Source organism: Mchenga conophoros, linkage group LG2 (genome assembly GCF_057382185.1).
Source record: "Mchenga conophoros isolate Kocher_MC1m ecotype Shallow Benthic linkage group LG2, M_conophoros_male_GT1.1, whole genome shotgun sequence".
Taxonomy (NCBI): domain Eukaryota; kingdom Metazoa; phylum Chordata; class Actinopteri; order Cichliformes; family Cichlidae; genus Mchenga; species Mchenga conophoros.
Window position 1 is genome coordinate 29774020 of NC_140527.1, and position 27872 is coordinate 29801891.

Below are 27872 nucleotides of genomic sequence, written 5' to 3' on the forward strand. Positions count from 1 at the left end.
TGTGTTCCCACTAGTGCTTTCAGGTTAATCTCGTTGAAATGACCTTAACGCCACAACACGGCAAATCTCCGTTAACGAGCTACCGCCGATCGCTCCGTGCATGGGGCTAGACGGCCAACACGTTAACGAGCTAACTGCGCTAACACACTAGTTCACACCAATGTAATTGAGCATTGCATGGCACATCCAACATACTGTTTTACTTTAGTCCATGACTCGCTTACCTTCAGGGTCATACGTCACATGAAAACCAAAATAATTCCAAACGCCAGATCTGAATGAGGTTCAATTTGCCTGTTGCAAGGAGAGCTTAACTTCTGTCTCGCTAGCTTGCCCTGCGCTCTTCCTTCTGACTATGCTGTCTGTGTTGAGCGCTCAGTGGATCTGCGCTGGACAGTGCAGCCTAGGCGGAGTAGTCGAACACAGATTCACTGAGCGCTCAACACAGACAGCATCGTCAGAAGGAAAATTGATAAAATAAATTACAAATGTTGTATTGTTCGATACATATGCGTACCGAACCGAAAGCACTGTATCGAACGGTTCAATATCGATACGAATATCGTTGCACCCCTAATATATATATATACCTACCACAAGTGTACCCTGCCTCTCGACCTATGACAGCTGAATGCATGGCTGGCTGTAGATGGATGGATGTACTTTTAGGTTTCAAAACAAGGCCACGGAGTGAAAAGTAAAGCATTACCAATTTTTATCAATCAGCTGACCAAGTCATACGTTTCTAATTCAGAAAGAGAAAGTATTAAGAACATATGGTCACGTTAACCCTTTGTAATCAATACGATTCCTCTCACCTTAAGTGCTTCTACTTAGCTTTTGAGCACCATATCTTGAAGCTTGGGTGTATTGATCTGCCCAGCTGATTGGAAGTTTTCCTTTAGGAGCTATAGTATAGCAGTGGGACTACAAGTGGATGGATCAGTTTACTCCTTCTTACCCCCACTTCCGTCACCACACCTGCCACAGCTAGCAAGAACACACACAAACGGCCCATCTGCGCGTGCAAATCCTCGTGTGTCAGTGCAAGAGGCTGCTTGTGTGCTCAGGAGAGCACACGTCTGAGAGGCGTATTAAATGAGAAATGTGTTACATAGGGTTTATGGTGGCGGCGTGTGCTTGAACCGCATTGACTTGAGCAGCTGCTGGGCCTTATTATGGATCCGTGGCAGGAGACAGATTTTAGATTTTTACAGGGCTAACACACTATATGACAGTCTGCTTTTCCGATTGAGTGCTAGAACCCATAACCCACTGCCGATTAACATCCACGCACTCGTGCAGAAACGTGCACACTTTTACACCCATAAACAACAACAGCAATATACACTCCATTAAATGGTCAAACAGTAGATATGCATGTCTATATAGGATGCTGTTTATCCACAGGTCTGGCAGTGTCTCTCTTCCCACTTACATATGTCTACTTTTCTCTGATTCTCTTCTTTTATCTAACAGATGCTAAAATATAGTTTGGATTTTTAAAGGTGTTCTGGGATTGACCTCGTGCGTAGCCTCAAGCCTCCCCCTTTTGTAAACTGATATACCTCATGTGTGCGTGCGCGTGCAGGCGTGGTGCCACAGTCGGATACACAGCAGCTGTGGAGGAGGCGGTGAAGAGGGGAAATGGGAATAGCCAGCACAGTAGACAGAGCCCAGATAGACCTGTCAGCTCTGTGACACCCACACATGGCTCAGGCTCTCCTCTGGGATGAGACCAGAGCAAGGGAAAGGAAGCGTGACAGGGTGCAGGTAGAGCCGTAAAGCCACGGCAGAGGTGTGGTACACGCTGCGTAAATTCTTGCTCCCTTTTGTTCACACAGATCAACAGATTCACAAAAATAAGAAGGGTTTAACTACATGAGTGCTAAATATTTTTAGCTTAAGTCTGCAGTCAGTGGTTACAAGCTAATGTTGGGACTGCACATATAGCTGTGAACAGTAAGTTGCACAGCTACCGCAAGTTTGGAGTCCTGCAACTAATTCTGCGTTGCACAGAGGTCTGGAAGCTGGCTTAGCCACTTTAATAAAATAACATAGCTGTGTTAAAGCCACTCCTGTGTAGCTGTTGGCCTGTGTTTGGGATTTATGTCTTGCTGAAATCAAAACCTTCTCTTTATAGTTTCATAACAGAGATTCCCATAGTTCGTTTTTCCCCTTCTTTTGTTGTTGAATTTATTTTACCTTTACCAAATTATGCTGCAAGGAAGCCCCTCCAAGCATGATTCTGCAGGAACCAGGCTTTGTGGATGAAGGATGAGTTATGATGACATCACACTGTTTGGTTTACACCAAACATAGCATTTAGTGTGATAGAAGGGGGGGGGGGGAAGCAAAGCTCATTTTTCTCCTTATTCCAAAAACTATTTCAGCTTTGTTCCAAATTCTCCCACATGCCTTCTGGCAAACGCTAGCTGAGATGGCATCAGTTTTTTTAACAGTGATTTCTCTCTTTTTCAGTCTACCAGAAAACTAACTGGTAAATCACCCGGGCAACTGTACATTGTCTCTCATCTCTCAGCCATGGAGGCTTGTAGGTTCTTCAAAGTTGCTGCAGACCTCTCGCTTGGCTTCAAAGTAGTGTCCTCCAATGCAGAGATGCTCAGTTTTTGAAGATGGCCATGAATTAAAGTTTTTCAATCACTGGATGGCTTATATAGACGTGTTTAGTATTTCCACTGCTGCTTACCATTTAGTATGTAACACTGCCGGGATTTTTTCTCCCCGGTCCAAAACATGTAACCACTGTGAGAGCTTTTACATTAATATTGACATATGGAGCTAATGCAAAAAAAAGGTCGTGGAATTGCATTCAAATGAACTGCTCACATTTGGTCCTTTTTTCTTCTTCTTTCAATTAAGAAACAAGCAGAGACACTCGTGCTGCCACGTTGGAAAAGCTGGAAGTATCGCTGAGCTTGACTGCGGTCGTGTTTTTTCAAACCGCGGCTGTGGAAGAAAGAATTAGAGAGAAAGAGAGAGGAGAGGAAAAAAAAGTCTCAGGCTCAGTTTCAAGCAACACATAGGATTTGTAATAAGATTCACGACTGGGCCTACAATCCGGTGTGTAGTTATTGTTACTGCGATAAGCCAATCACGAGGCTGAGTGTTTCTCTGCAGTTGGATGTGTCAAGTGTGCGCTGTTTGTTTATGTAAAACATACTGTAGACAAATTTCCACTTCCTTCCATTTATCTGCTGTTCTTGATTGTGCGCTGAAAGCAAGCTGATGATTATGAGTGTGTTTTCTTACGGGGGCGTGGGTGGGATCATATCTGTTTGATCTCGCAGGCAAAAATATGGGCAGCACAACAGAATCTCATCTCTTGTGTCAGCTATTCTTCCGCGCTGCGATATTCTCATGGGAACGCGTTTCTGCTGCGCGAATCACAGACAGATCAGTGCGGGCCGGTTCTTATCTGGACATGAAGGACGGGAAGATGGAAGAGGGAAGGTGTAAAAGTGAGGGAGAGGAAAGGAGACGAGAGAGAGGAAGAGATCCTCTGGGAATCATAATACCTGAAATTTGGGTGGGAGGGCGGCGGCTCTTGAATCTAGCCCATCATCATTTCATAAGCAGGTATTTTACTTGCCCCCCTTTTTTTTGCAGGCCGGGATGCAAGCTCACCTCGGCTGCGTTCCCTCTGTTTCCCCTCAGATTGAGCAGATTAGACAGTTATATTGTTTATGCGAGTGCCACGACTCGTGTAACAGCCTGCCTGGAGATTTTGTTATTAGTTTGATCGCTTTCTTTTCTATTCGTCTGCGGCCATCATGCGCGTTGTTGCCGTTTGATAGCATCTCTGGTTCATGTCAGGTCAGCAGATCTCTTATTGCTGTTCTGCTGCAGGTGGGGAGGTCCTAATAAAACCGTTGTGCTTCAGTCAGACATTCTGCGGGGCACTACGTAGGGTTTTCTCAGCTGAATGGGCATTTGATCAGCAGACCCTGCAGCATCAAACCACGCTGACACTTAAGTGCTGTTGTCTCTACGTTCCCCTTCCACTCAGGAACCCTCGACTCCCACACTCACATTCACGGAGACGTGCGTTATTCGCGAACAGTGCGACTTTCACCTCTGAGTGATGTGTATTGTCTGCATAAAGAGAGACCCGTCAGGGATCTTCAGTTCCCGATGGAGACATCAGGCTGCCCGCCATGCTCTCTTGTCCTTCACTAGCATCCTGAGATGACAGTAGATAAACAATGGGAACAAACAGGCACTCCCACCAGCATTGATCTGGCTGGCTCACCCCTCCCTGCTTTCACCAACAACGCCACATTGATTCCACCTACACTCAATTTATATGAAAGCCCCCCCCCCCCCTCCCCCCTCCCAGCCCACCTCCCTTTTCTACCAGGACTGACAAAAATGATAAATGACCAACCCCTTCCTCCCTCTTCCGCCACCTCCCTCTGCCTCACGTTGGCTGTCCGAGGCTCTACAAACCTATTTTCTACCCTCAGAAATCCAATAGAGTGTGCTTGCCTTTTTTCCCCCTTTCTCTGAAGTGTAGTTTTTGCCGGTGTGCGGGTTGTTCACCACCTTTGCAGTAATTTCCACACATAAACATGTCACTGGGTATAATTTCAACCCTGCAGGACGCCCATATCCGTGATGTCAGAGCATTAAGGAAGACAAATGAAGGAAATTAATATGCATTTTCAATGGCAGACGCCGTAGGATCGCTTTACCCTGCAGCTAATGCCTCTGATAGTCTGCTGTGTCACTTAAAGAAGTAATCATATGCACAGTTTCCAAAATGATGTCAATTATTTTCTTCTCTTTGGCTTAATCAGACCGTCGTCTCATTATGTAATTATTATCTGGTTAATTTGTCCCCTGTGTAAATCGCACGATCGAGTTTGTGGTTCGACTGTCCATCTTAATACACGTTCAGCTTTTTATACATATTCTTTTTCTGATCCAGTGTCCCCCTATGCCTGTAAATGGGACACGGAGCGTCTATAAATAGATATACTGTGGCACCGAGCTGCTGGTGTGTGCGCGTGTGTGTACTGCTTTTCACATGTTCCGTGGAAGTGATCGAGGCCATTGATGAGGATGCCGGTTCCACTCTCGGCCCCTCCATCCTGCTGCCCAGGGGTGCAATACCATTTCACATCTCACTTAGACCCTTCCCTAATGATCCTTCTCCGCTCAGCCACAGTTTTCCCATGGCTCCCAACTCCGCACTGCTTTTCTCACTGTGAGGTGATCCATTTTACACTTCCCTCTGCTCTCAGATACCCACTGGAAAACTAAAGGAAGGTGGCAGCCAGGTTTGTGAGCCTCCAAGATGAAAATGACTCACGAGTGCCATGTATAATTTATTCCCTGCTCCTCCTGTTTCTTATTCATTTCGGTCTTAATCATTCTCACATATTATAAATGTGTAATCATGCCATTATGCCAACGCCTACTTAGGTTGTCTCCCTTGACGATGATGTTTGTGTTGATGGGATCTGATGTGATCTCTTAAATATAGAAGTCTGAGGGCAGGGTTACCGTCTTCCCATTCTCTCGATAATTGCTCCTAGGTAAAGATTCCACTACCTCGTGCGCATTTGAAGATAATTCCCTCCTTGTCCCGTTACTATGTCAAAGAATAGCATTGCAATCATTTCAATTATGACAGCGCTGGGATCGAGGTCATCGAGTGGGGCCTTGAGAAGTAATTGGAAGGGCATGGGCGAACCGAGGAAAGGCATTTTTCTTCTGCGAAATTGCCTCAGTCTTGGGGACAGTAAATTGAGGTGCTGAAAAATGATGTGATAATTCAGCCACATGGTTTGGTAAGGGGAAATTGTCTGAAAGGCACTTTCTGGAGAATTAGAAGGCAAAACTACATTTCCCTCCCGAGTCCTCTGTCCTTCACGCAGTGGCATGAAATGAATTGATGAGACGGAGGGAGAGGGAAGTGTCGGTGTAAATGTTTGCAGCTAAAATGAAGCTGCCTGCTCGCGCATTCAGATTGGCTGAAGGGTGAGAGGCGGTAGCCCGAGCGAGGATACGGTACTCCGCTCCACACTATTTCACGGCCTAAGCCTTTAATCGCAGCAGCTACAATGAATGCATAAAATGGAATTCAAATTTCAGATTGATTGATTTTATATTGATGAATGCCAAGGCTGGCTTAAGGGGAAAAAGAACTGTGACTGTGGCTTTTTTTAAACGTAACCTCTTTAAGAAGGCGAGTCCTTGCTGCTCTCATGTGCCCGTTTGTTGCTTTTAGATGTGCTTCAAAAGAAATATGAAAAATTCTTGCTTTTTGAAGTTTAATCTCTCTTAAGAAAGGGTAGGAGGCAGAATGCAAATGTGGAAATTTGCTCCGGCTTTGCTATTTACTGCTTGAGACTTGGGCATCTTGTAGCCGCGGACAGTCAGCATTTCGAAAATGTCAGGCTTTTGAGTGAGCCTTCTGAGCGAGCGTCATGGACATCTCAGTTCTCAAATCAAAAACATGGCTGCCATCCCAGCCTCCCTCCCAATGTACTGTCAAAACTTCACCATAGTGGCTCTATTGTGTCTCATTTCTTAATCCCTTCAAGGTATCTCACACAGTAACAGAGCTGCCATAAGCACATTTGGTGCTGTTTGCAGATTAACAGGATTACAGATTATGGATTACACTAGCGTCATTCTTACCCATTTAACCTTGACGCATGCCCCGCTGAAAAATTTCAGGCCTTTGCAAACACAAGACCAAGTTCAGTGTTAGTGTTTGAACACGATACTTGGCAGTGTTGTCCAGGACTGAACGCAAACAAGCCTATCTACTATTGGAGTGTCTTGTGTGTGTTTGCGTATGTGGTCACACCAGCAGCCCTTCGATGAGGGTCCTATGGATTAGCGCCCTCACTGTTTTTCCTTCGCCACAGCTTCCATGCCTTTGAACGCAACCCAACTCCAGCGTTTCCATGGGAAACGTGCAGTTGCCAAGTCCTGTGGCGATTGAGCGCTGAGGGTCATCGTTTATTTCTGTCTGACAGGAGCAAAGGGGACAGATTGGAGAGGGGACAGCAGGGGGGGGAGAAGAGGGGGAACTGTTGGGTCCTGAGGGGATGTGGAGGGCCTAAATCTCCTTTAAAAGTTTATTTGTCCAAGGGATCGCCTACGGCGGAGTCTGACACTGGTTTGTTGGTGTTAATGTACCGACTGTCCTCGCAAATCCCTCAGACACTTAGTCGTATTCACACTTTAAAAGAAGTGCAGCAGCAGTGTCGGGGAGGGAGGGGAGGGGGCAAAAAAGGGGGGGAGACGTGTGAAGCCGCATATGGTCGACCGTAGCGTTGTTTTTCCAGAGAGTTGTTACAGCTGAGGACTAGCCTCCATCCCCCTGCTCCTCTTTGTCTCTCATTAATCTAGCACTATGGCTCTGGCTTGTTTCCAGCGATGTAGAGCGAGCAGGTTTAAGTGACCACCCACCCTGAGGAAAAGCATCAGTCTGCCCCCGGTGTCACCTGCTAGTGTTTCTGCCTACATTTCACTCTGTCGCCTCGTGTCTATCAGCCGCTCTAAAATAATGAGCAAAGTTCTTTAATTGTAGTTTTCGAAGCGTCGGGATTGATGGTTATACTTTGGGATGAATCTCTCGCTAATTTCTCTTGTCTTGTACGAGTTGATCAACTTGTCCTTTCATTTGCTATTGTCTTTCATTTTTTCCTTTCTTACTACTCTGGTCTGCCACCTCTATTTAGGGAGGCTTTAGTCCACATGTGCAATTACAGAGTTCATATTTGGTCTGAGCTCTTTCCATCACCAAGAATGAAAAGGTTGGCTATGGGATCTGCGTTAGTCTCCTACTGCCGCTCCTTTATGCATGAGTTAGGACTCTGGCAGACTGGAACACCGTGGTGTCTGTTAACCCTTTTGGCTTCTCTTCACCTTACCCAATATGTCTGCTGGCTATACCTCTCATCAGCTTCTGCAAAGCATGAAATATTCATGTCCCCCTTGCTTTCTCCCTCTGCATTTTTGAATCTATTATTTTGAAGAAAGGAGCACAGGCACGTTTCCAGCTCTATCTCGGCCTCTTCCAAGGTATACGTAGCACATTAGGTGAGATGGGCATGCAGACATTTTGAGATCCATTAGCCATTATTCGGTTTAGGTGCTTTATCTTCAGCCCCATCATGGTCTAATGTATTGTACTCTCTATTTAACGGGTCTGACCTCACTGCTTCGCACTCAAGGCCTTGAGATTTCCCTTTATTTGTGTCTGCTTCTCTCACTCCGCCTCTCAGGCCTTCTCTTTCTCTCTGCCTTCTTCCTTTCTTCAGCTGTAGCTCACTGCATCGCAGTGTGAAGGTCAACATTGGGAGGCGGTCATCTCTACTGTGATTTGGGCAAGAAATGTGGTTTCCTGTGAGTCTGCTCAGTCTTTCCGCGCTGCCATTAGATCTGCTTCCAAGCCATGTTAACAGTGTCATTAAAGTCACAGCAGTGCTTATTGTCTCCCTGCAGACACGGCCAAAGATAGCATGTCTTCAGTCTGATTACACATTAACAGGAATTGACTTTAATATAGCTCTGATCGGGGCAGGCCACTATGGCTGGAAATGGAGAAATCTGAAAATATATACATCATTAGAAGGTTTATCATTTGGGGAGGAAACATTTTACTAATTAGCGTTCAACCAAACCGGTTAGGATTAATTTGTTTCTCTTTTTTGTTTCTTCCTGTTTTAAAAACAAATCTTTTGGCATTTGACTATTCGTCAGAACAAAATAAATCTTTAGTGTCCATGTTCTTAATAGACCACTATAAATGTGTTACTTTGTTGTTAAATCTACATTGTTGTTTCTCTTATCACAAATATTCTTGTGTATTTCAATGTTTCTTCCTGCATATCTGCTGACATACGCTCACCGGCCAGTTCATTAGGTACACGTTGGACCCCCTTTTGCCTTTAAAACTGGAAGCACTCCTCAGAGATTTTGGTCCATATTGACATGACAGCATCACACAGCTGCTGCTGAATTGTCAGCTGCACGTCCGCGATATAAATCTTGTAATGTAGATTCCTCCACATCCCAGAGGTGCTTTATTGGATTGACAATCTGGTGATTGTAGGGGTCATTTGAGTACAGTGAACTCATTGTCATGTTCAAGAAAGCAGTTTGAGATGATTTGAACTTTGTGAAATGGTGTCTTATCTTGCTTAAAGCAGCCATAAGTAGACTGCTTCACTATGCATAAAGGGATGGACATGGTTGGCAACAATACTGCCAAGAAAATAATCCCACACTTTTACTGCAATCAGCAGCCTGAACCAATACAAGGCATATATCCGTGCTTTTATGTTGTTTATGCCAAATTCTGACCCCACAATCTGAATGCTGCTGCAGAAATCAAGACTCATTTTTTTCTGTTCTTGTCTGATATGATTGATACCCGTTGTGGTCTTCTGCTGCTGTCGCCCATCTGCTTCCAGGTTGGATGTGTTGTGTATTCATCGATCTTCCTCTGCATACCTTTGTTGTAACAAGCAGTTATTTAAGTTGCTGTTCCCATCTTATCAGCTCACAGCAGCCTGGCCATTCTCCTCTGACCTCTGGCATCATGGCATTTTTCTCCCAGAGAGCTGCCACTCACTGGATATATTCTCTGTAAACTCTAGCGATGGTTGTGCGGGAAATTTCCAGTAGATCAGCAGTTTCTGAAATACTCAGACCAGCCCATCTGGCACCAACAACCATACCACATTTAAAGTAACTTAAATCACCTTTCTTCTCCATTTCAATAGTAAGTTTGAACTTCAGCCGGTATTCGCAATCATGCCTCTATGCTCATTGAACAAAACAACTTAGAGCTAGCTGCTTATTTAGTTTAATGTCCAATAGTACATTAAACTAAATAAGGTGAGCATATGCCGAAAGGCATATGCTCACATATTTAAAAGGAGGAAAACTATAAACTTACTATAATTTAAAACTAGGAACTCACTGTGGTGAGGTGAAAAGATACTACAACAGAGGACAAGGGGGGACAGCAAGTATATCTACACAGGAGGGTGATGGGGGGAGTGGAAACAGCTGCGGAGAATGAGACACCGTTAAACCAAATCACAGTGAACAAGACAAAGGAAGCAAAAGTAAAAACAAAGCACCAGGACTACAAACTCTCAAAGTAAAACAGGAACTGATGACTTAATGAGGAAAACATCATACACGAGACATGAATAAACTAAATGCAAGAGGCTTGACACGGGAGGGAGGAAAAGAGAACTAGACTAAATTCGCTAGGAGAAGGAATACAAGACATAATCTAAACCTCACACAACCCTGAGATCTCAATATATATCGAGTAAATAAACAAAACTAGAAAGTCCAAAAACTCAAATGCTGGGAAAACAAACCCATGACCATAAAACCATAACACATCATCGTGATACAATTTTAAGATCAAGTGAATAAGGTTTGTTGATTAATATTCTGGTCCTCATTATTGGAGCCATGTAGATTTCTGAAGCATCTTGACGCTGAGAAATCTAAAAAGAAAACTGTGCTTCTTTACAGTGGTAATAGTTGTCACCCTGGTCATGTCCTCTGCTTCACTGTTTCCATCAGGAGTCACTTCCTGTGACTAATCATACTTTGATATGCTGTGGCACGAACCCTGGCTCCATAAGAAAGGAACAAACAAGGTACCCGGGGATCTTCAAGCAACCAGCTCTGTTGGTTTTTGTCTGCACCGCTGTGATATATTCTCTGAACACCCACTGTTTTTTTTCACTGCCTCTCTTTACATTAGTCTCTGCATCCCCATGAAGGGAGAAGTTGGACACGACTCAGAGAAAAAAGACGTGCAATTTCTTCCACAGATCTTGCAGGAGGCAGATTTAAGGCATCCTGTTAAGCTTAGCTGGAAGGATAGCCGGGGCAGAGACACTTGCCAGACCTTGATTCTCATTAAAAGGACACCGGATGCACTTGATTTTCTCCACTTTGGAATTCCGTTTGAGCCGAGCTCAGCGCGGCCACTTGTGTATTTTTGACGTTACTGCTTACTTTTAATTAAACCTAGGTTTATCGGGTTACCAATAAACCCTTTAATGGCATTATTACATCTACTTTATGTCCCCTTTGTGTCTTGCTGGGTTTCGTGGTCACTGTTTAATGTCTTCGGGTTGAGGGGTATGTGTCTCTAATGCAGCATCTATGGTTTTTACACAGGGATGTGTGCACGCTGCAATAGCTCTCCCGCTTAATGGTCAGACCATTTTCCATGCAAAGGTAATGATGCTCCATCTCATTTCTCCACCAGGAGACTTAATGGAGAAATGATGTTTTTGTAAGTGACTCGCTCATACCATTCTCATGCTGGATGCTTTACTTTTCACACTTGGCTTGATGGAGGTTGCCTAAAGGGCTGGTATATTATGTTAGGTCTGCTGAGGGTATGGAAATGTATATAGAGTGTGATAAGGGATTTTTTCCAAGAGTAAAGGATCCTTTTGTTGCCAGGTCTGTCTGTCACTCCCATCCACTCCTCTGCTCTTGGATCGCTTCCCTTCCATCGGCTTGTTTTTCCTTTCTTCTCTCCGTTTTGGTTCCGATACTGTGCGGATTTGAGAGAAATAGAAGGCGAATGTCCCCATGGGCGATGGCTTCACTTGCACGCAGTCACACAATTCTGAGCTGAACTGGGAATTGGCTCACCCTGAAGCTTTGTCACTCAAATTTTGCCTATTGATTGTGTGGAGGCTGCGTGAGCGGGTGATTTGTGTGTGTGTGTGTGTGTGTGTTATGTTTGCACACACAGGGGTTAGGCGTGTGTGTGCGTGTGTGTAGGGGAAAACTGGCAGCTCTTACTTTGTGTAGGTGAATGCAAGGACTACTTTGGAGCGAACTTTTGGAGTGCTGGCACTGCCAGTATGCAACATCTCCCACACACGGCTAATCCCACTCAACAAAAGAACGTGATATGCTGTTTGTTCTATAGGAGCTGATGCTTGTGCTGTTAGATTTTAACGCTATTTCCTTCTGTCTTGCCGTTTTTCTAGGTCAGGAGATTTAATCCTGGGGGAATGCTGTTGAGATGACCTGCGTGGCCTTTGTTTCCTCAAGAGATTATTCTCCAATCAAAAGAGTGGAGCAAAATCGAGCCAGGACATGCTTGACAGGTTTACATGATGGACAGGTGATGGAGTCTTCCATCATCTTTCTCCACCAGTGACTCGGCCTGCCAGCTCTCCCCGCGAGGCATAAGTGTGTACCAGCAGTCCAAGGCCCCTTATTTGTTTGCCATGGTGACATAAGCAGTGCTGCAATATGAGGGAGAACCAAAACCGCCTCATTTCTTTCTCCAGTAGCTCCTGCAGCTGCTATCTTAATGCTTCTTATATTTAGCTCCATAACAAGGCTGACCTTGCTCTGAGAATCCCCTGCTCGCTGTCCTCTATCCACACCGAGAGAGAGACTGTCCCCCAAGGTGTGCTGCTGAGCCGGCGCGGCAGAGCGGTGTGGCGTGAGACGATGCTGGGATGTGTGACCCGCCTCCGTCGGCAGGTCCGTCTCCTCCCCCTGCAGACCTCGCTGATACTTCTCTTCCTCTTCTGCACCGTCAGCGTCTTCATCTCAGCCTACTTCCTATATGGCGTCAAGCGGGAGCTGGAGCCATCAGGAGGGGGTGTATCCGGAGCCGAGGGAGCATCCGCCGACACCGATGACCCAAGGGTCACTCCATCCCGACTGCTGCCTTTGCGGCCTGTCTCAGGGGGCCCTGGGGCAGATCCCGGAGGGACAAGGACAGAACCTGTTGTCCTGGTGTTTGTGGAAAGCCAATATTCTCAACTGGGGCAGGAGATTGTGGCCATTTTGGAGTCTGGCCGATTCAGGTACCGGACTGAAATCTCTCCTGGCAAAGGGGACATGCCCACATTGACGGACAAAGAAAAGGGGCGTTTTACACTTGTTATTTATGAGAACATTCTCAAGTATGTCAACTTGGACGCCTGGAACCGAGAGCTGCTGGACAAATACTGTGTGGAATATGGAGTAGGCATCATTGGCTTCTTCAAGGTTAGGACAACACCACACTCCTTCTGCCTCCCCCTTTCTCTCCCCTCTCTCACTCACACCTTCTGCCCTGTCCATCTGGCTCCACCGTCTCTAAGGAGATGGGATTCACAGAGTTGGAAAGACCTGCCTGGTTCAATATCACTCTGTCCCACGGCAGTGTCTTCTGTCTCTCTTATGTTCTCTGTATCAATGTTTTTCTTTATTCTGCAATCTGGCCTTCTTCTCTTTTCTTCCTCAGTGTCTTATTTCTCTGCTTTGTTTTAACCTACACATGCATTCCCCAGCCTCCTTCTCCCTCTGTGTTTCTCTCATGCTCTCTCCTTTTTCCTCTAGATCAGTAAATCCGTAGATGCTTATGTTTGCCCAAGGCCAGCTTTTTTTTTCTTTCTTCTAAGGTGTTATGGTTTTAATCACCATTTCTGAGCCATGTACAGAAGATCTAGAGATGTAGAAGAAATTTTAGGCAGGTCATGGTTTCCTGGCAGAATTTACCACAAGGAGAAAGAGAAAGCAACCAGTACACTTACACATCTGCATGATTGATGTCGTTGTCCCGTTTTGGCCTTTCCTTGATGGATATCAGCGAGTTTGTTACATACACATGAAGTCCACTACAGACGCAGATGCATTGCTTCTAATTAGACTCCAGCTGTACAACAGTGGACTTGCATCTGCTCTGCATCTGTAATTAGCTTTGGCTACTTTTTTCATGTAGCCCTACAAAGTTTATTTGGATTATTTGTGATTTACAACTCTGTGTTGTTTACAGTTAAAACTCTACAGGGTTCACATGACCGTGAACACGAGTAGCATGTCTCCAGAGTTTTGCACACTGTAGAATTTCCCGTATAGCAAACATGATATGGTATGTTTTTGGTCATGTGTAGTCTGTGCAGAATAAAATAGTTGTTTTTTTAAATGAAATAAAATATTTCGACTGATATAGTGGCTGATATTAGCCATTTGCCAATATATCGATATTGTTTTCTCATATTAATAAAGACTCATAAATAACTACATCTAACAACTGTTAGGGAAATCATAAAAATTCTGTGTATTAGTGAGGCTTCATCTCCTTCATAAAGCACGCCTGATATATGGAAAAGGAAATTGATGTTGCATGTGTGCTTGTTTATTTTTCTACATATTAGGTGCTGATAAGATAAAATACAAAGAAAAATAAATACAATTAGATAGTTAAGCATTGCAATAGTTGTTATCTACAGCCTCGGGGTAATTTAACTCCAAATGATGCGGGGCAAAAGAAGCCAGAATGAACGAATGGTTAAAGAAAATCAGCTGATTTGTTTTTTATTAGATTTTTAAAACTACTAAATATGATCAGAGATGTAACATATAGTTTGCACACATGAATGGGAAAAACGGTGACGTGACACCACGCAGTTTGTGTTAGTGTCAACTTTTCTCGCTAACACCCACGCGCTGTTTTGTATTTCTAAAGGAAGACTTAAGTTGTGCAACATGAAGTGACTGTAAGTAATCATACAGCAAATCAAGCGAATACACTTTTTGTCACGTGTAGTCTGCGGAGAATAAAATGCTCCTTTTCAATGAAATGAAAGGCTCTAAATGCAGTCTACCTCACAGAGCAGGCCTAATTTGTAATTAGTATTTGTATCACTTTCTTCATATTAGTTTCTGATAAGATGTGATGAAAAGAAAAATCAATTAGATGACATGGGTAATCACTTTATTTACATCCACAGCCTCGAGGTAAATGAGTGTAACAAATGAACGTTTCTTTAGATATAATCACCATCATGTGGACACTGCACAGTGTATATTAGTGTTAATGTTTCTAACTAACACCCAAACACTGTGTTGAAATTCTAAGGAAGAGTTATGTTGAAGTGCAAGATGAAGTAAGAGAGAATCAGGGAATGGCAAGTTTTGGCGGGGAAATTTCATTAAGCCTTTGCTGAAGTCTCAGTCTCAGAGTCTTTGAGAACACAGCAGGAGGTTATTCATTTTGACTGCAATCTCAGGGCATAGCAGATTGAGCATAGCAGGTAGAAGCTGCCTCATGCCTTCACGTTTGAGCAGGCCTGACATTCCTTATTTCACACATGACTGGAGAAATTGGGGAATTATTTCCAATGCATTTCTGTCTTCATCACTCCAGTGTATGATGAATCTGTGTGATTTCTCTCTCGTCTCTGTCTCTCTGTGTTGATCAGGCCAATGAAAACAGCCTGCTCAGTGCACAGCTGAAAGGCTTCCCCCTCTTTCTTCACTCTAACCTGGGTCTGAAGGACTGCACGGTCAACCCCAAGTCCCCGCTTCTCTTTATCACTCGATCTGGGCAGCCGCTGCCAGGTCCTCTCCCCGGAGATGACTGGACCGTCTTTCAGTCCAACCACTCGACATACGAACCCGTGTTACTGGCCAAGACCCAATCAGCTGAGAGCGTCGCGTCGATGGGGCAGAATGCTGCTCTGTTGCCATCAGTGGTGCAGGACCTGGGGCTTCACGACGGCATCCAGAGGGTCTTGTTCGGCAACAATCTGGCTTTCTGGCTGCACAAGCTGGTGTTTGTGGACGCTGTGGCCTTTTTGACAGGGAAGCGACTCTCGCTTTCTCTGGAGCGCTACATCCTTGTGGATATAGATGACATCTTTGTGGGCAGAGAGGGTACCCGCATGAAGGTGCCTGACGTAAAGGTGAGTTTGTGTTTCAAAGTACTAAAAAAAGAAAAACATCTTCTCAGAATAGTAACTGAACCCACTTATCTATTCATCAGCCGCTGTTTTTCAACAGCCCTTTGCTGGAAAATAAAAAATTGCCTCACACATAGCATGTTCTACCCTCTGCCAGTCATACAGAAACCCCTTCTTCTCACTCCTCTACTCCTTTTGAATGCATTCGTCCCAGTAGGCTGCTCAAAGCTGACAGGCCCCACTGCTCACACTGTCACAGAAGCTCCACAGCAATGAATATTTCAGGGGCCCAGAGACATACAAAGAATGTTGAAAAGCTCCTTGCTTGCGTCCCCTCAGAGCAGAACAGGCTCGCCTCACATGTGGAGGCAGAGGGTATGAGAAAAAGTTATGGAAGAGGCATCAAGGCCCCCCTCACTGGCAGCGCAGCAGCTAGCTTTTAGAGACGCATCACACCCTGACATGATGGAGAAATCTGAGCGAGAGAGAGGGGGTGTGCACTGGGAGCCTCATCCAGCACGGAGATCAAATGAAACAAACACCCGAATCAGAGGAGAGCAAAATATCAAACAGAATGGAGGAGAGGAGTGAGGCAACTGGGAGTGGATGCTGGATGTTTACCGAAAGAAACTTTCAGAATAAAATATGCATGTGGGCACAAGACCGAACGGGTGTTCGCGCTTTCTCATTAATGCGCTCGTGCACCGGTTTCAGCGCATCGTGTATTGACTCACCCTCCTCTCCTCCTACTGTTTCAGGCCCTGCTGGAGACACAGAGGGAGCTGCGCACCCATGTGCCCAACTTCACCTTCAATCTGGGCTTCTCAGGGAAATTCTTTCACGCTGGTGAGATGCAACCCGACGAGAACTTTTGCCAGTTGCTGAGATAAACTAAAATAAATAAAACTTCAAGCTGGTGAAGTCGTGATTCATATTCTTTAATTTTGCTTCTCCTCTCTGTCCTCTCTGTCATGCCCTGACTTTGTCCATTTCCTGCTTCTCATTTCTCAAATGCTTCCTTCTAATATTTGAACTCTGTCTCTCCCTTTGCCTTGCTGACTTTCATTTCCTCTACTTTCATTTCCTCTCCCTGTCATCACTCGCTCCATTTTACCTTTGCCTCTTCTTTGTCATCTCCCATTTTTATATCTTCAATTTCCTCATAACCCACCGCCCCTCATTTTTGCGCTAACCCCGTTCATCTCCCTCCATCTCCCCCTCTTCCTTTCCCATGCTATTCTCTCTTACGTCCAGGATCTGATGAGGAGGACCTGGGAGATGACCTGCTGCTTTCCTATGTGAAGGATTTCTGGTGGTTTCCTCACATGTGGAGCCACATGCAGCCCCATCTATTTCATAACCAGTCCGTGCTGGCCGAGCAGATGTTGCTCAACAAGAAATTTGCCATGGTGAGTCAGCTTGGGGGTAAAGGTCACATCGCTGTTTTGAGTAAACACAGTGATCGGCCTTATCTTTTGCATATCCTGCTGTTTTGATTTAAATAGGCAGTCTCGGACGAGCTGGTGACGTTTTTGCAAGTAAAAAAACCCAAAAACAATAAAGATTGAAGCTCACTTCAGTTAGCGGCACACGTGCCTCGAGCAGCTGTTTTGTCTGTAATACAAAAGGGCATCTGGTGCATCTGTGCCTGTAGCCAAAAAAAAGTCTTGCGTTGTTTTGATTAAGAATGCAAAACTAGTGCAATTTTAATCAGATGTGAAGATTCGGACCTGCATGTCTTCTGTGCAAGAAGACGCTGTGGAAGTAGGCTTGCTGAGGCGTCGTTCGGCTCTTATCTAATATCTCGCTGTGGCTGCTCTTTCCTTCCTCACTGCTCGCTCACTCACTCCTCAAACAGAGACGCATAAAAATGAACTTGTTCAAAAAGAATGATTTCCATCTCCACTAACAATGTTAGCACGTGCGACGCATCTTCTATGACCCCTTTAACAGTTAAAAAACAAGTCTAAGATTTAACTGCACAGCAGCAACGGGAAATTATAGGTTTGGTAGAGCTCTTAAATGGTGTAATATGAGCAACAGAACAGCGAGCCCGTTATTAGTTGCATAAATTTGCACACGCTGCATTGTTTTCCTGTGAATTCCTTCTGCTTATACAGTCAGTGTGAATACAGCAAAGAAAACGCAGACACCCTTTTCAAATTCAGACAATTCTCAATATCCCCAGAGCTTGACGGGTGTCGTTAAACCTCGCCTCGTTTTCTTTTTCATCCCCAGGAGCAGGGGATCCCCACTAACATGGGCTACGCGGTGGCTCCTCACCACTCGGGCGTTTACCCTGTGCACATACAGCTGTACGACGCCTGGAAGAAGGTGTGGGGCATCAAGGTGACCAGCACAGAAGAGTACCCGCATCTAAAGCCTGCTCGCTTCCGGCGAGGTTTCATCCATAGCGGCATCAGTGTAAGGCAACTTTTCATACACCCAGGCATTCGAAAAAGCCTCGTTATCTTCTTACCTCTGGCTTGTTAGCTTTCTCTCCACTTGGCTTCTCAACATCCATTACCTTCTGAGCCAATAATCCCTTTCAGGGGGCTCTTCTACTATTTATCTTCTACTATTTACATATTTTATCACTCCCCCCTCCTCCTTCAGTTCTTTTATATTTATTCCTCTCTTATGACCAACTCTCTTTTCAACCTGTTCTTTTGCCCCTCATCTACTGCTCTCAGCGTGCCCGCTTTTCCTAGATGATAATTGTGATGACAGTGTTATTATTTTCCATCTTTGGAATCAGGAGTCCTGCAAAAGGCCAGTCCTGCTTGGTTGTATTTCCTATCGAGTGCCAAATGATAATGTAGTCAAGTGAACCAGTCTTGCATGAGACACCTGTCTAGGTTGCGCTGCCTAGGAGGCCTCAGCAGCATAATGGAGACTGACATCCTTGGCAACAGCATAGCGAGTGTCTGCATACAGCAATCATTGAAATGTCAGCACTCCCTCCTCAAAAAAAAAAACCAGAAAGAAAAATACACTTGACTTTATTCAGCTTCGGATCCGAGTTGGTGCTGAAGAGAGCAAAATTAAAGATGAATAGAATACATTCAGGAGGTTTTAAAAGGTGGGTGGGTGAAGGGGGGATCTTATCCATTTCTTTCCCAGGTTGACCTTCACTGCTGATAAGAGGCAGTGCAGCCTCAGTCCAGTTGCTTTGTAGTGCTGGCATTCAGTCAGCCTGTGTGGTCCCACAGTTCTGTTCCTGTCCTTGAGATAGAGCAGTCTGAATGGACAGTCTCCACTGCTTACTGATGATTGATATTCAGTTCCCCTGACACTCCAAACTGTAAACGCATTTCCATGAATTTCCATATAGACTCGGAGTGAATAAGAGGTTTGCCTTGGCTAGATGAGCTGCATAATATGAATGTTATTGGAAGCAAACAATGTGTGGGGTAACTGCTTGGAGTACTGACAGCTTCGCTCTGCTCTCAGCGGAGGGCTGATGGTGTGTATTTATTTGTGACAATCCACTTCTCATGATCCTTTTTTTTTTTAACGTGAGTGTGTAACTTCATTCCCTTTTTGTTTCCTCGCTCTTGGTTTGGTGACTTTGTGTTTTTGTTCGTGTCGCAGGTGCTGCCCAGACAGACCTGTGGTCTTTTCACGCACACTATCTTCTACAAAGACTACCCGGGCAGTCCGAATGAGCTGGACAAGCTCATCAATGGTGGAGAGCTCTTCCTCACTGTTCTTCTGAACCCCGTGAGTCAATTACACATCCGCACAGCACCTCGATAGTCTTGCGAGCTTGGAAAAACCGTTTTACTGATGGTGTAAATTGAAATTTAAACGAGGGACGGGACAATGACTAGTCGGTGAGTCACACAGGGATGTCTGCATCAGGCGCACTCTTTTTTTTTTTACTCTGCTGCGAAAGCTTCTGTCGCTGGAGCAAAAACAGTGTTGAGAATTCGTTGTGTTTGTCAGCATGTTTTGTTTGAGATGATATAAATTGAGAACTGGGGCAGCATGCTCTAATATTTAAAGTCTATTATACTGTATAGTGATAGTAATGAATGTCAGAGTCATTCATCTGTGATTAATATGTTTATTTTTATTTTTTTAATAATGTAGTGCAAAAGTCTCGAACCACCCCTCATTTCTTTATATTTTGCTAGGAAAATGCAGTAAAGCATAAATGGAAAATAGTATCCGGGGCAAAACCACAGTTTGTACAATTTGAAAACATGCGGAGGTCAAATTTTAGACTGACCACATCAGGCAAAACATTGTTAGGCAAGCTCTGTTGTCATCTTTTTTTATGTAGTTTTCAGGAAAAGCTCTCCAGGCTTCTCGAAAGACATTCAAAGCTCATTTTGGGGTGTTGGCTGTGTTTTGCTATGTCCTTTGTTAAGATGTTCCCACACTGTTTCAATAATATTGAGGTCTGGACCAATCCATGACTGATAGTGCTGCATTTTTTGTTTTTGTTTTTCTGACCGTTTACTGCATTGGTCCATTCGTTTGCGTTTCTTGTCATGCTGAAAAGAGAAGCTGTTGCCAGTCAGATGCTTTCTGGATGCTATCACATGGTGGATCCAAATCTGTCGATACATTTCTGTGTTCATAGTTCACTTTTGACAAGAGCCCAGCCCCTCGAACCATGACAGAGTCTCCATTGTGTTGGGCTCCTGACCCCCTCCGTACGTCTCAAGAGTGATTTGAAATTAAAAAAAATTATGTTTCAGTTCATCACCCTGTAAGACCTTTTGTCACCTTTTTTCAGTTCAGTTCTTGGGTAATTTTGCTTACCATTTTTGCTTACCACTTCTTCTTTTGTCTTTCAGTTATCTAGTTTCCTTAAACTGTTTTGTTATGTTTTGCTTTGGGGTTTTCAAAGAACACACTGTACACTGTGGTGAGGTATGCCGATAGCTCTTTGGAAATCACATTTGTGTTGCAAGAATACTATTTTACATGTGTAAAACTCTTTTATCTTGCACATTTTTGCACAAAGTAACAAAGTGCCTGAAGATGCACTTCAAAACTGCTAAGTTGCCTTATGTTATGTGTAGGCTCGACTGGTTCATCACTTGAGTTCGGGGCCTTTTTGTGCTTGAATGATTCATAGGTCAGTGTTTAGTGTCATTCCTCTGAGAACATTCCTCTGATAATGGTAAGAAAAAGTGAAAGACCTTCATAAAACCTTGCAATGAAATCTGGCTACTTGGAAGCAAAATATTTTTCTAAAAGACAGGTGGCTCAAGACTTTTTCACAGTACTGTAGTACTGTTGGCAAAGTGTGCTCATAATAATGTACCAGAGTTAGGATTTGCTTTTGTTTGACATAGGCAGACATTTCTCACTTGAAAAGCTGGACTCACTAAATGTTTGTCATTTTCTGTTCATGAACTAATCAATTAATCAACTAATTGTTTTATTTCCTGTCAAATTCACATAATCACAGACAGTTACATAATGTACACAGTTTACCACGTTTTCAGTTCAGACCATATTTTGTTTGTCTTCTTCCCCTTTTATAACTCTCTCTCCACGTTTCCCTCTCCGTTCGCAGATCAGCATCTTCATGACCCATTTGTCCAACTATGGGAACGACCGCCTCGGCCTATACACCTTCAAAAGCCTGGTCATGTTTGTCAAAACATGGACCAACCTGAAAATGCAGACCCTGCCACCTGTCCAGCTGGCTCAGAAGTACTTCAGCCTGTTCCCATCTGAGAGAGATCCCCTCTGGCAGGTGAAAAGAACATACTGAGTGTAATATTCCTTATTTTTTATATTTTACTGAAACTCACAAAGGAGGGACGATTCCAGAACCTGCTCCAAGTCTGCGCACGTATTCTTAGAGCTATGAAAATGAGAAAAACAGCATATGTTCACAGTGGCAGCTATTGCATAGCTTAATGAGCAGGCTAGATACAATTACAGCCCATTACGGGGGTATCATCCTTGCTGTAGTCAGTATACACCATATATCACCACCGCACAGGCCTATCGCAATTGTTGAGATTTGCAACACTGCAACGTGTAGTTAGATTTTCCCAAGTTAGGCCGTGTCATAAATCAAGCAAAGCCTGTGCGTAATACCTTAATGATGGCCACTTCACCATTTGGTTGCTCTCATATCTGTTAAAAATTTGTAACACTGGATGTTTTTTCAATGTGTTTTCTGTTGGCTACAGGATCCTTGCGAGGACAAAAGGCACAAGGACATCTGGTCCAAAGAGAAAACATGTGACCGCTTCCCCAAACTGCTCGTCATTGGTCCTCAGAAGACAGGTGAGAAGCAGTACTTCAACACCCTCTACAGGACATAGCTAGAAGTGATTAAATGTGACGATTGCCATTGTTATTGTATCTTTATTTCAGACATATACAGAAAAAACAATATATACATGTTTAGCTTTACTCAGTACATTCAGCCATTCAGTTCAAAAGCAGAAGTTATCTTATGAGAGGTTGTCACCGTGGTTGACTGTAGATGTCTGTTACATTACACTTAAATCTGCTTTCTAATTATATTGTTAGAGACTTCCTCTTTCTTCCTCTCACCATCTTCATCATGTCAGTGACGCTTGCTGTGCTGTTCTTCACTCAGGGACAACAGCACTCTACCTGTTTCTTGGCATGCACCCTGATCTGACCAGTAACTACCCCAGCAAGGAGACTTTTGAGGAGATCCAGTTCTTCAATGGGCATAACTACCACAGAGGCATTGACTGGTATGTATTTTTACACTCGCCTCTTTTTTGTGCAGTGGGAAGTAACACTTCACGAGTCAGAAATATCCCCATAATATAATTAATGTTCACATTTTTTCACCCCACCCCCCCTTGTCTGGTGTGATGCTGCAGCATCGAAGCAACTGACAGCAACTGTTCACAGTGCTCTTAATTTAACATCCCTCTTCGGCGTGTTGGCATATACGCTGGACTGTGAGTGGAAAAAGGCAGTTTTCACTTGTAATTATAGTCACAGTTGCTTCACAACTTTGCTGCACCTGCATCTGGAGTTACGTTCTCCCATATGTGTAGGTAGGAGCACAGGTTAGATCATTTGCAGTTAAATCAAAAGAAAAAAAAACACAAAGTGGCAACGGCAGTGAACAATTTATTTTCACTTTGTTAGTAAAAAACAAAACAAAAAAAAAGGCAAACGACGCCACCTCACAACAACAAATCCACTCATTTGTGACATTGCCGAGAGCAAGACCAGCAACGCAATTAACACCCATTCATCTAAAAAAAAGTCACTGTTTTGAGTTTCCTGCAGGTTTAATTGACTTCGAGCAGCATTAAAGTGAAGCTTCACGCGCCACTGCAGACAATCTGAAAACAATCCAACACAAAATTTACTTGGCAGGCTGGAAATTTCTATGAGTGGGCTGCCCAAATATTAACATTGTATAACACTATAGAGTGTTAGATGGGTTTTTTGTACTCGGGGTGCCAAGCTGTTGTGCATGGTCAATCACCCACACAGTGAACAGAGAAATAATCCTTATCTGCAGGTTGCAAATTGGACCAGATCAACTCTGGCTGCTTGTAATTTTTTTGCTGTGTTTTTGTGTGTTTTTTTAATGCATTAGGTATATGGAATACTTCCCTCTGCCTTCCAATACTAGCTCAGACTACTACTTTGAGAAGAGTGCTAACTACTTTGACTCTGAGGTGGCAGCTCAGAGGGCTGCAGCTCTCCTACCCAAAGCCAAGATCATCACCATCCTCATCAGCCCAGCAGACAGAGCTTACTCGTGGTACCAGGTTGGTGACCTGCTACTCCACTAATCTCCAAACTTTTGAATAAACGCTGCTGTATTATAGTTAGAGAATTATTTCATCCCAATTAAAATACTCTCTTCACCTTTTGTGTCTGTATGCAGCACCAAAGAGCCCACGATGACCCAGTGGCATTGAAATATTCTTTCCACAACGTCATCACTGCAGGGCGTGATGCTCCTGTCAAACTACGGGTCCTCCAGAATCGCTGTCTGGTGCCAGGCTGGTATGCCATCCATCTGGAGCGCTGGCTTAATTTCTACCACTCCAGCCAGGTACCGAGGGGAGGATGCTTTGTTTAGTGGGGGGGAAATGTGCAGATGCACCCAAAGTCATTATAACAAACTAAAACAATGCTAGATGTGAAAAAACTTTACCACTACTATGAAAAAATAAAGATAACTACCTGAAAAGGTTTTGTGGACTTTGAACACTAACAAAAATAAAATAAGAATACAGTATGGTAAATCACTTGTGGTAAGGGTGGCTTGTTCTCTCTTTGGTATTCCTCATAGTCAGTGTTTCAAATGCGGGTGACCTTGAAGAAAGAGAGCTGCTCTTTGGGGACACTCAACAGCAAAGTGAACACTTGTTGCTCAAAATCTCTAAGCTGCACAATGAGTCGGGATTAACTGTGAGCGTCATTACTGAACAAGAACGTCCATAAGAGTCAGCTCTGGTGGATTCTGGCTAACAGATCATTATATTCAGACTTGCAGGTCTAAAATATGATCATTTATAATAAATAATACTTCTAAAGCTTGACTAATATATTGGCCAATATGTTAGTCCTATTGAGAAATTAGAATTTAAAAAATAAAGAAGTGGCTGGAGGATCTCTCTTCAACCATGTTTATAGTGTTCGTGTTCATAGTTTGCTCACTAGAGGGAACTACACAACTTTCCTGTCCGTGACACGTTTCCACACGCCAAACAACCAGCTGGTCCAAGCAGAGTTGGGCAGATCGTAAAGCACAATTTCATGTGAAGTTTAAATAAGATATGTTTTTTATTTCATTGCCATATTATCCTAGTAAAGACTCATAATTAACTACGCATATCAAACTTTATGGAAATCTGTTTATGCGTCATATGAAAGGAAATATCGGCCGATAAACCTGATTGTTAAATGAGCAAATAAACTGGTATCAGTCTTAAAACTCCTTTATCAGCTCTGCTCATTATTAATTTGAGAGTGTCTTATAGCTTTCTGCATACCCAACTATCCTCTTCCTGTTCACATACTGTTTCCCAGGTGTTAGTTTTGGATGGACAGATGCTGAAAACCGAGCCTGCTTCAGTCATGGACAAAATCCAGAAGTTTCTTGGCCTCACTAACATTATCAACTACCACAAGATCTTAGCGTAAGTATCTTCATCCCAGCATGTTGCTTTCAGCTGCCAAGTTTACAAATGAACTTGCAGCTGCATTAATAGCTTTCCTGCCTTCAAATGTAAATACAAAGATGGGATTTGAGTCATTAGCTTATTAAAAAACCTTAGCTATCAACAGCTCCCGCTAGTAAAGAATTAAGACATTTAAAAAATCATTACATTAAAAAAAATCTAAATCACTTGGCTTTTAAAAATGTGTTTGTCTCATGGTTAATTTGAAGGTTTGTCAGCTCAAAAAAAGATTTCTCCCACCCTCCTAAAATACATGCTGAAAGTTCTAAGTGTGAACATCACACTTCTTTAAGTTGCTTATTGGAATGGGATTATTTGTGGAGCCGTCAAACATGCTCATATGTCCACGCGCTAGAAAACAGCACGTGGACATATGAGCAAAGAAAATATGACGGAAACACAGTAACTGGGGGGAGATTTTAGATTTTCAATATTAGAATTGAAATTCTAAATAGTCGTTTCTTATTTCTCAGTGTATTCTTGTGTTTTTTACGTCCAGGTTCGACCCTAAAAAAGGTTTTTGGTGTCAGCTGCTGGAGGGGGGGAAGACAAAGTGTTTAGGAAAGAGTAAAGGACGCAGGTACCCTGATATGGACCCTGAGGTAGGACGAATTATCACATTATAGTATGATCTTTTTTTAATTGCTATATTTTAGTTTAATATTTGCTCTATTTTTGCGTTCTCCAGTCCCAGGCGTTCCTCAGGGAGTACTATAGGGATCATAACATTGAGCTGTCTAAGCTGCTCTACAGGATGGGACAGCCTCTACCAAGCTGGCTCCGAGAAGAGCTGGTCCACACCAGGTAGCAGCACCACAGGGGAAAACCACACCTCCTCATACTGAACCACTAATATTCCCTGCTGGGGCTCACTGGCCTCATGGCCTGAAATGTTGAAGATCCCAATTTGTTTTGACTGAGATTTGAGGATGAGACATCCGCATACAACTCAAGACTCAACTGTGATCTTCCTAAATAGGGCAACAGTGGGCAAACCAGGAACATGGAAGCCTTAACGGTGTGCACTGAAGAAGAGACCGGGGAAGACTCAAGAGGACGCACACGAGGAATTGTCGGTGTTTGATAATCACATGGCCGTTCTCCTCAATCAAACTTATCATCACTTGAACTTCTTCCTGGAAATCAGAGGAAGGGAATAAAGTCTGAAATTTCAGTTGTGGGACACAGGTGATGGAGAGCATCACCTGTGTCCCCGCCAATGAATTTTCACGTAAGGAGCACATTAAAGCAGGCTTAATGGATGATATCCCGATCGCCTGAGAGACATTGGTTCCAAATGCCTTTGATGCACGTGTTTGTATGAAGGGAGAATGGGACGTCTGAAGTCTTGACTTAGGCTGCATGTTGTAGCCTTATTTGATAGGCCTTGGTAGAATCTAGTTATCACGTTACAAGTGCCAGGACAAGAATCTTCCTTAAACTATTACCACATGGACTTTTCATGGCTCTTTTTTTTAAAGTGTTTTTTTTCCTTTACTTTGATTTTAACGTCTCTGTAATGCGGATGGCAATGCATTGCTGTAGAATGTACCAAAATTAAACACTTTAGCGCCATTGGTTTCATATGGGCCAGATGTACAGTACAGTTGCGTACACTGTTTTCAGCTTAGCATGCTCTGTAGCCAGTTTTACAACCATTTGATTGGCTACAGCAGGAACATAGGACGGGTGATGAAAGCACATTGTTTGAAGATAAAAGGTTACTGGAAAGCACACTCACGAAATTGTTCCTACTACAATCTGTGAAGAAGAAGATCATAAGCTAGCTACTGTATGTTAACGCCACACTCTGGTCCCACAAGATTCAGAAGATTGTGCATCTCAAAATCTGGTGTCAGCATTGTTGTTGTTTTTTGTTTGTTTGTTTTGTTTTGTTTTTTAATCACAGCTGTTTATGTTTTCTTATGTTCTGTTTCATGTCACTCAATAGAAAAGGTTTCGTTTGGGAGATTAAAAGCTGACTCTGCTTATTTAAAAACAGAACAAACACTTAAAGTCACCCGGCAAACCAACAGTTCGCCCAGAGAGACCGCTCAGACATTTTGGTTGTCGGTCAAGGTGTTACCACTGCAACTAGATGTCAAACGTAGGTAACAAAAAGCTGCTCTTCTTGCAATAGTTTTGTACGATGTTCTGATGTTATAACAATGCACATGACGGTGACTTTATAATGTAAATAATGCGAAAACCCTCTGTAGACCTAAATTATTGAATGTGTTTGGGTTTACACTCTCCATCAGCCCATTGTGTGAAATGTCAGTGCTCTACTGAGGGGGAGTGTGGAAATTTTTATTTTATTTTATTTTATTTTTCTCCTCACTGTGCAGAGGTGTGTCGCTGAGATTCTTTCCTCTCATGTCCTCTCACTGCCAACTGTTGTACAAAGGTACTGAGTCTCTCCATATAAAGTATTAAATGATAACACATAACAGCAACGATGGTACTAATCTCCTGGACTGTATGATAAAGATTTGTAATTGTTGTCAATAATTTTTACAGTGTAACTAATATTGTCGGTGCTTTTTAATTTGCAAATAAAACACCACTGTATTTTTCAGTAGTTGGATCTTTTTTCCTCTCCTTTCTCTGCTGTTTGGCTTCCAGCTGTTTTTGTTTGTTTGTTTTACATAAACAGCTCTTTCATTTAATAAAGTCATGCAAAAGCCTACCTCATGCTATGATTATATAAGAATATGGAAACAAGATTAAACAGTGGCGGATCTAGAAAACTCTACATTTGGGTGGGGGCAAGAGGTCTAGGCAGGGTGGCACATACCTCTTCAGTGAAGGTTGTGAAAATCCCTTATCAGAATCAGAATACTTTATTGATCCCTGGGGGAAATTATTTATATGAATATGTCAACAAAATATCCACAAAACACTTTAAATTATTAAGTGCATGATCTCTTCTAAGAAAACAAAGACAATTAGGTTGAGAAAATTAGTTGGGGACAGAAAA

At 43.4% G+C, this 27872-nt stretch overlaps 1 protein-coding gene across 2 annotated transcripts in view; it reads left to right on the forward strand.

Annotated features, from left to right (window-relative positions):
* Positions 1–27473, forward strand: part of LOC146582215 (bifunctional heparan sulfate N-deacetylase/N-sulfotransferase 1-like) — a 51409-nt gene extending 23936 nt beyond the window's left edge. For both annotated transcript variants that reach the window (XM_085292998.1, XM_085292991.1), the window contains exons 2-15: positions 12030–13047; positions 15246–15728; positions 16484–16571; positions 16980–17134; positions 17964–18149; positions 19320–19448; positions 21262–21444; positions 21890–21986; positions 22306–22429; positions 23296–23470; positions 23590–23760; positions 24741–24850; positions 25392–25494; positions 25581–27473. In XM_085292998.1, the coding sequence (XP_085149124.1) occupies positions 12502–13047; positions 15246–15728; positions 16484–16571; positions 16980–17134; positions 17964–18149; positions 19320–19448; positions 21262–21444; positions 21890–21986; positions 22306–22429; positions 23296–23470; positions 23590–23760; positions 24741–24850; positions 25392–25494; positions 25581–25700 (2670 nt within the window). In that variant the 5' untranslated portion in view covers positions 12030–12501 and the 3' untranslated portion in view covers positions 25701–27473. The remainder of the gene's footprint in view (positions 1–12029; positions 13048–15245; positions 15729–16483; positions 16572–16979; positions 17135–17963; positions 18150–19319; positions 19449–21261; positions 21445–21889; positions 21987–22305; positions 22430–23295; positions 23471–23589; positions 23761–24740; positions 24851–25391; positions 25495–25580) is intronic.
* Positions 27474–27872: the final 399 nt, after the last annotated feature.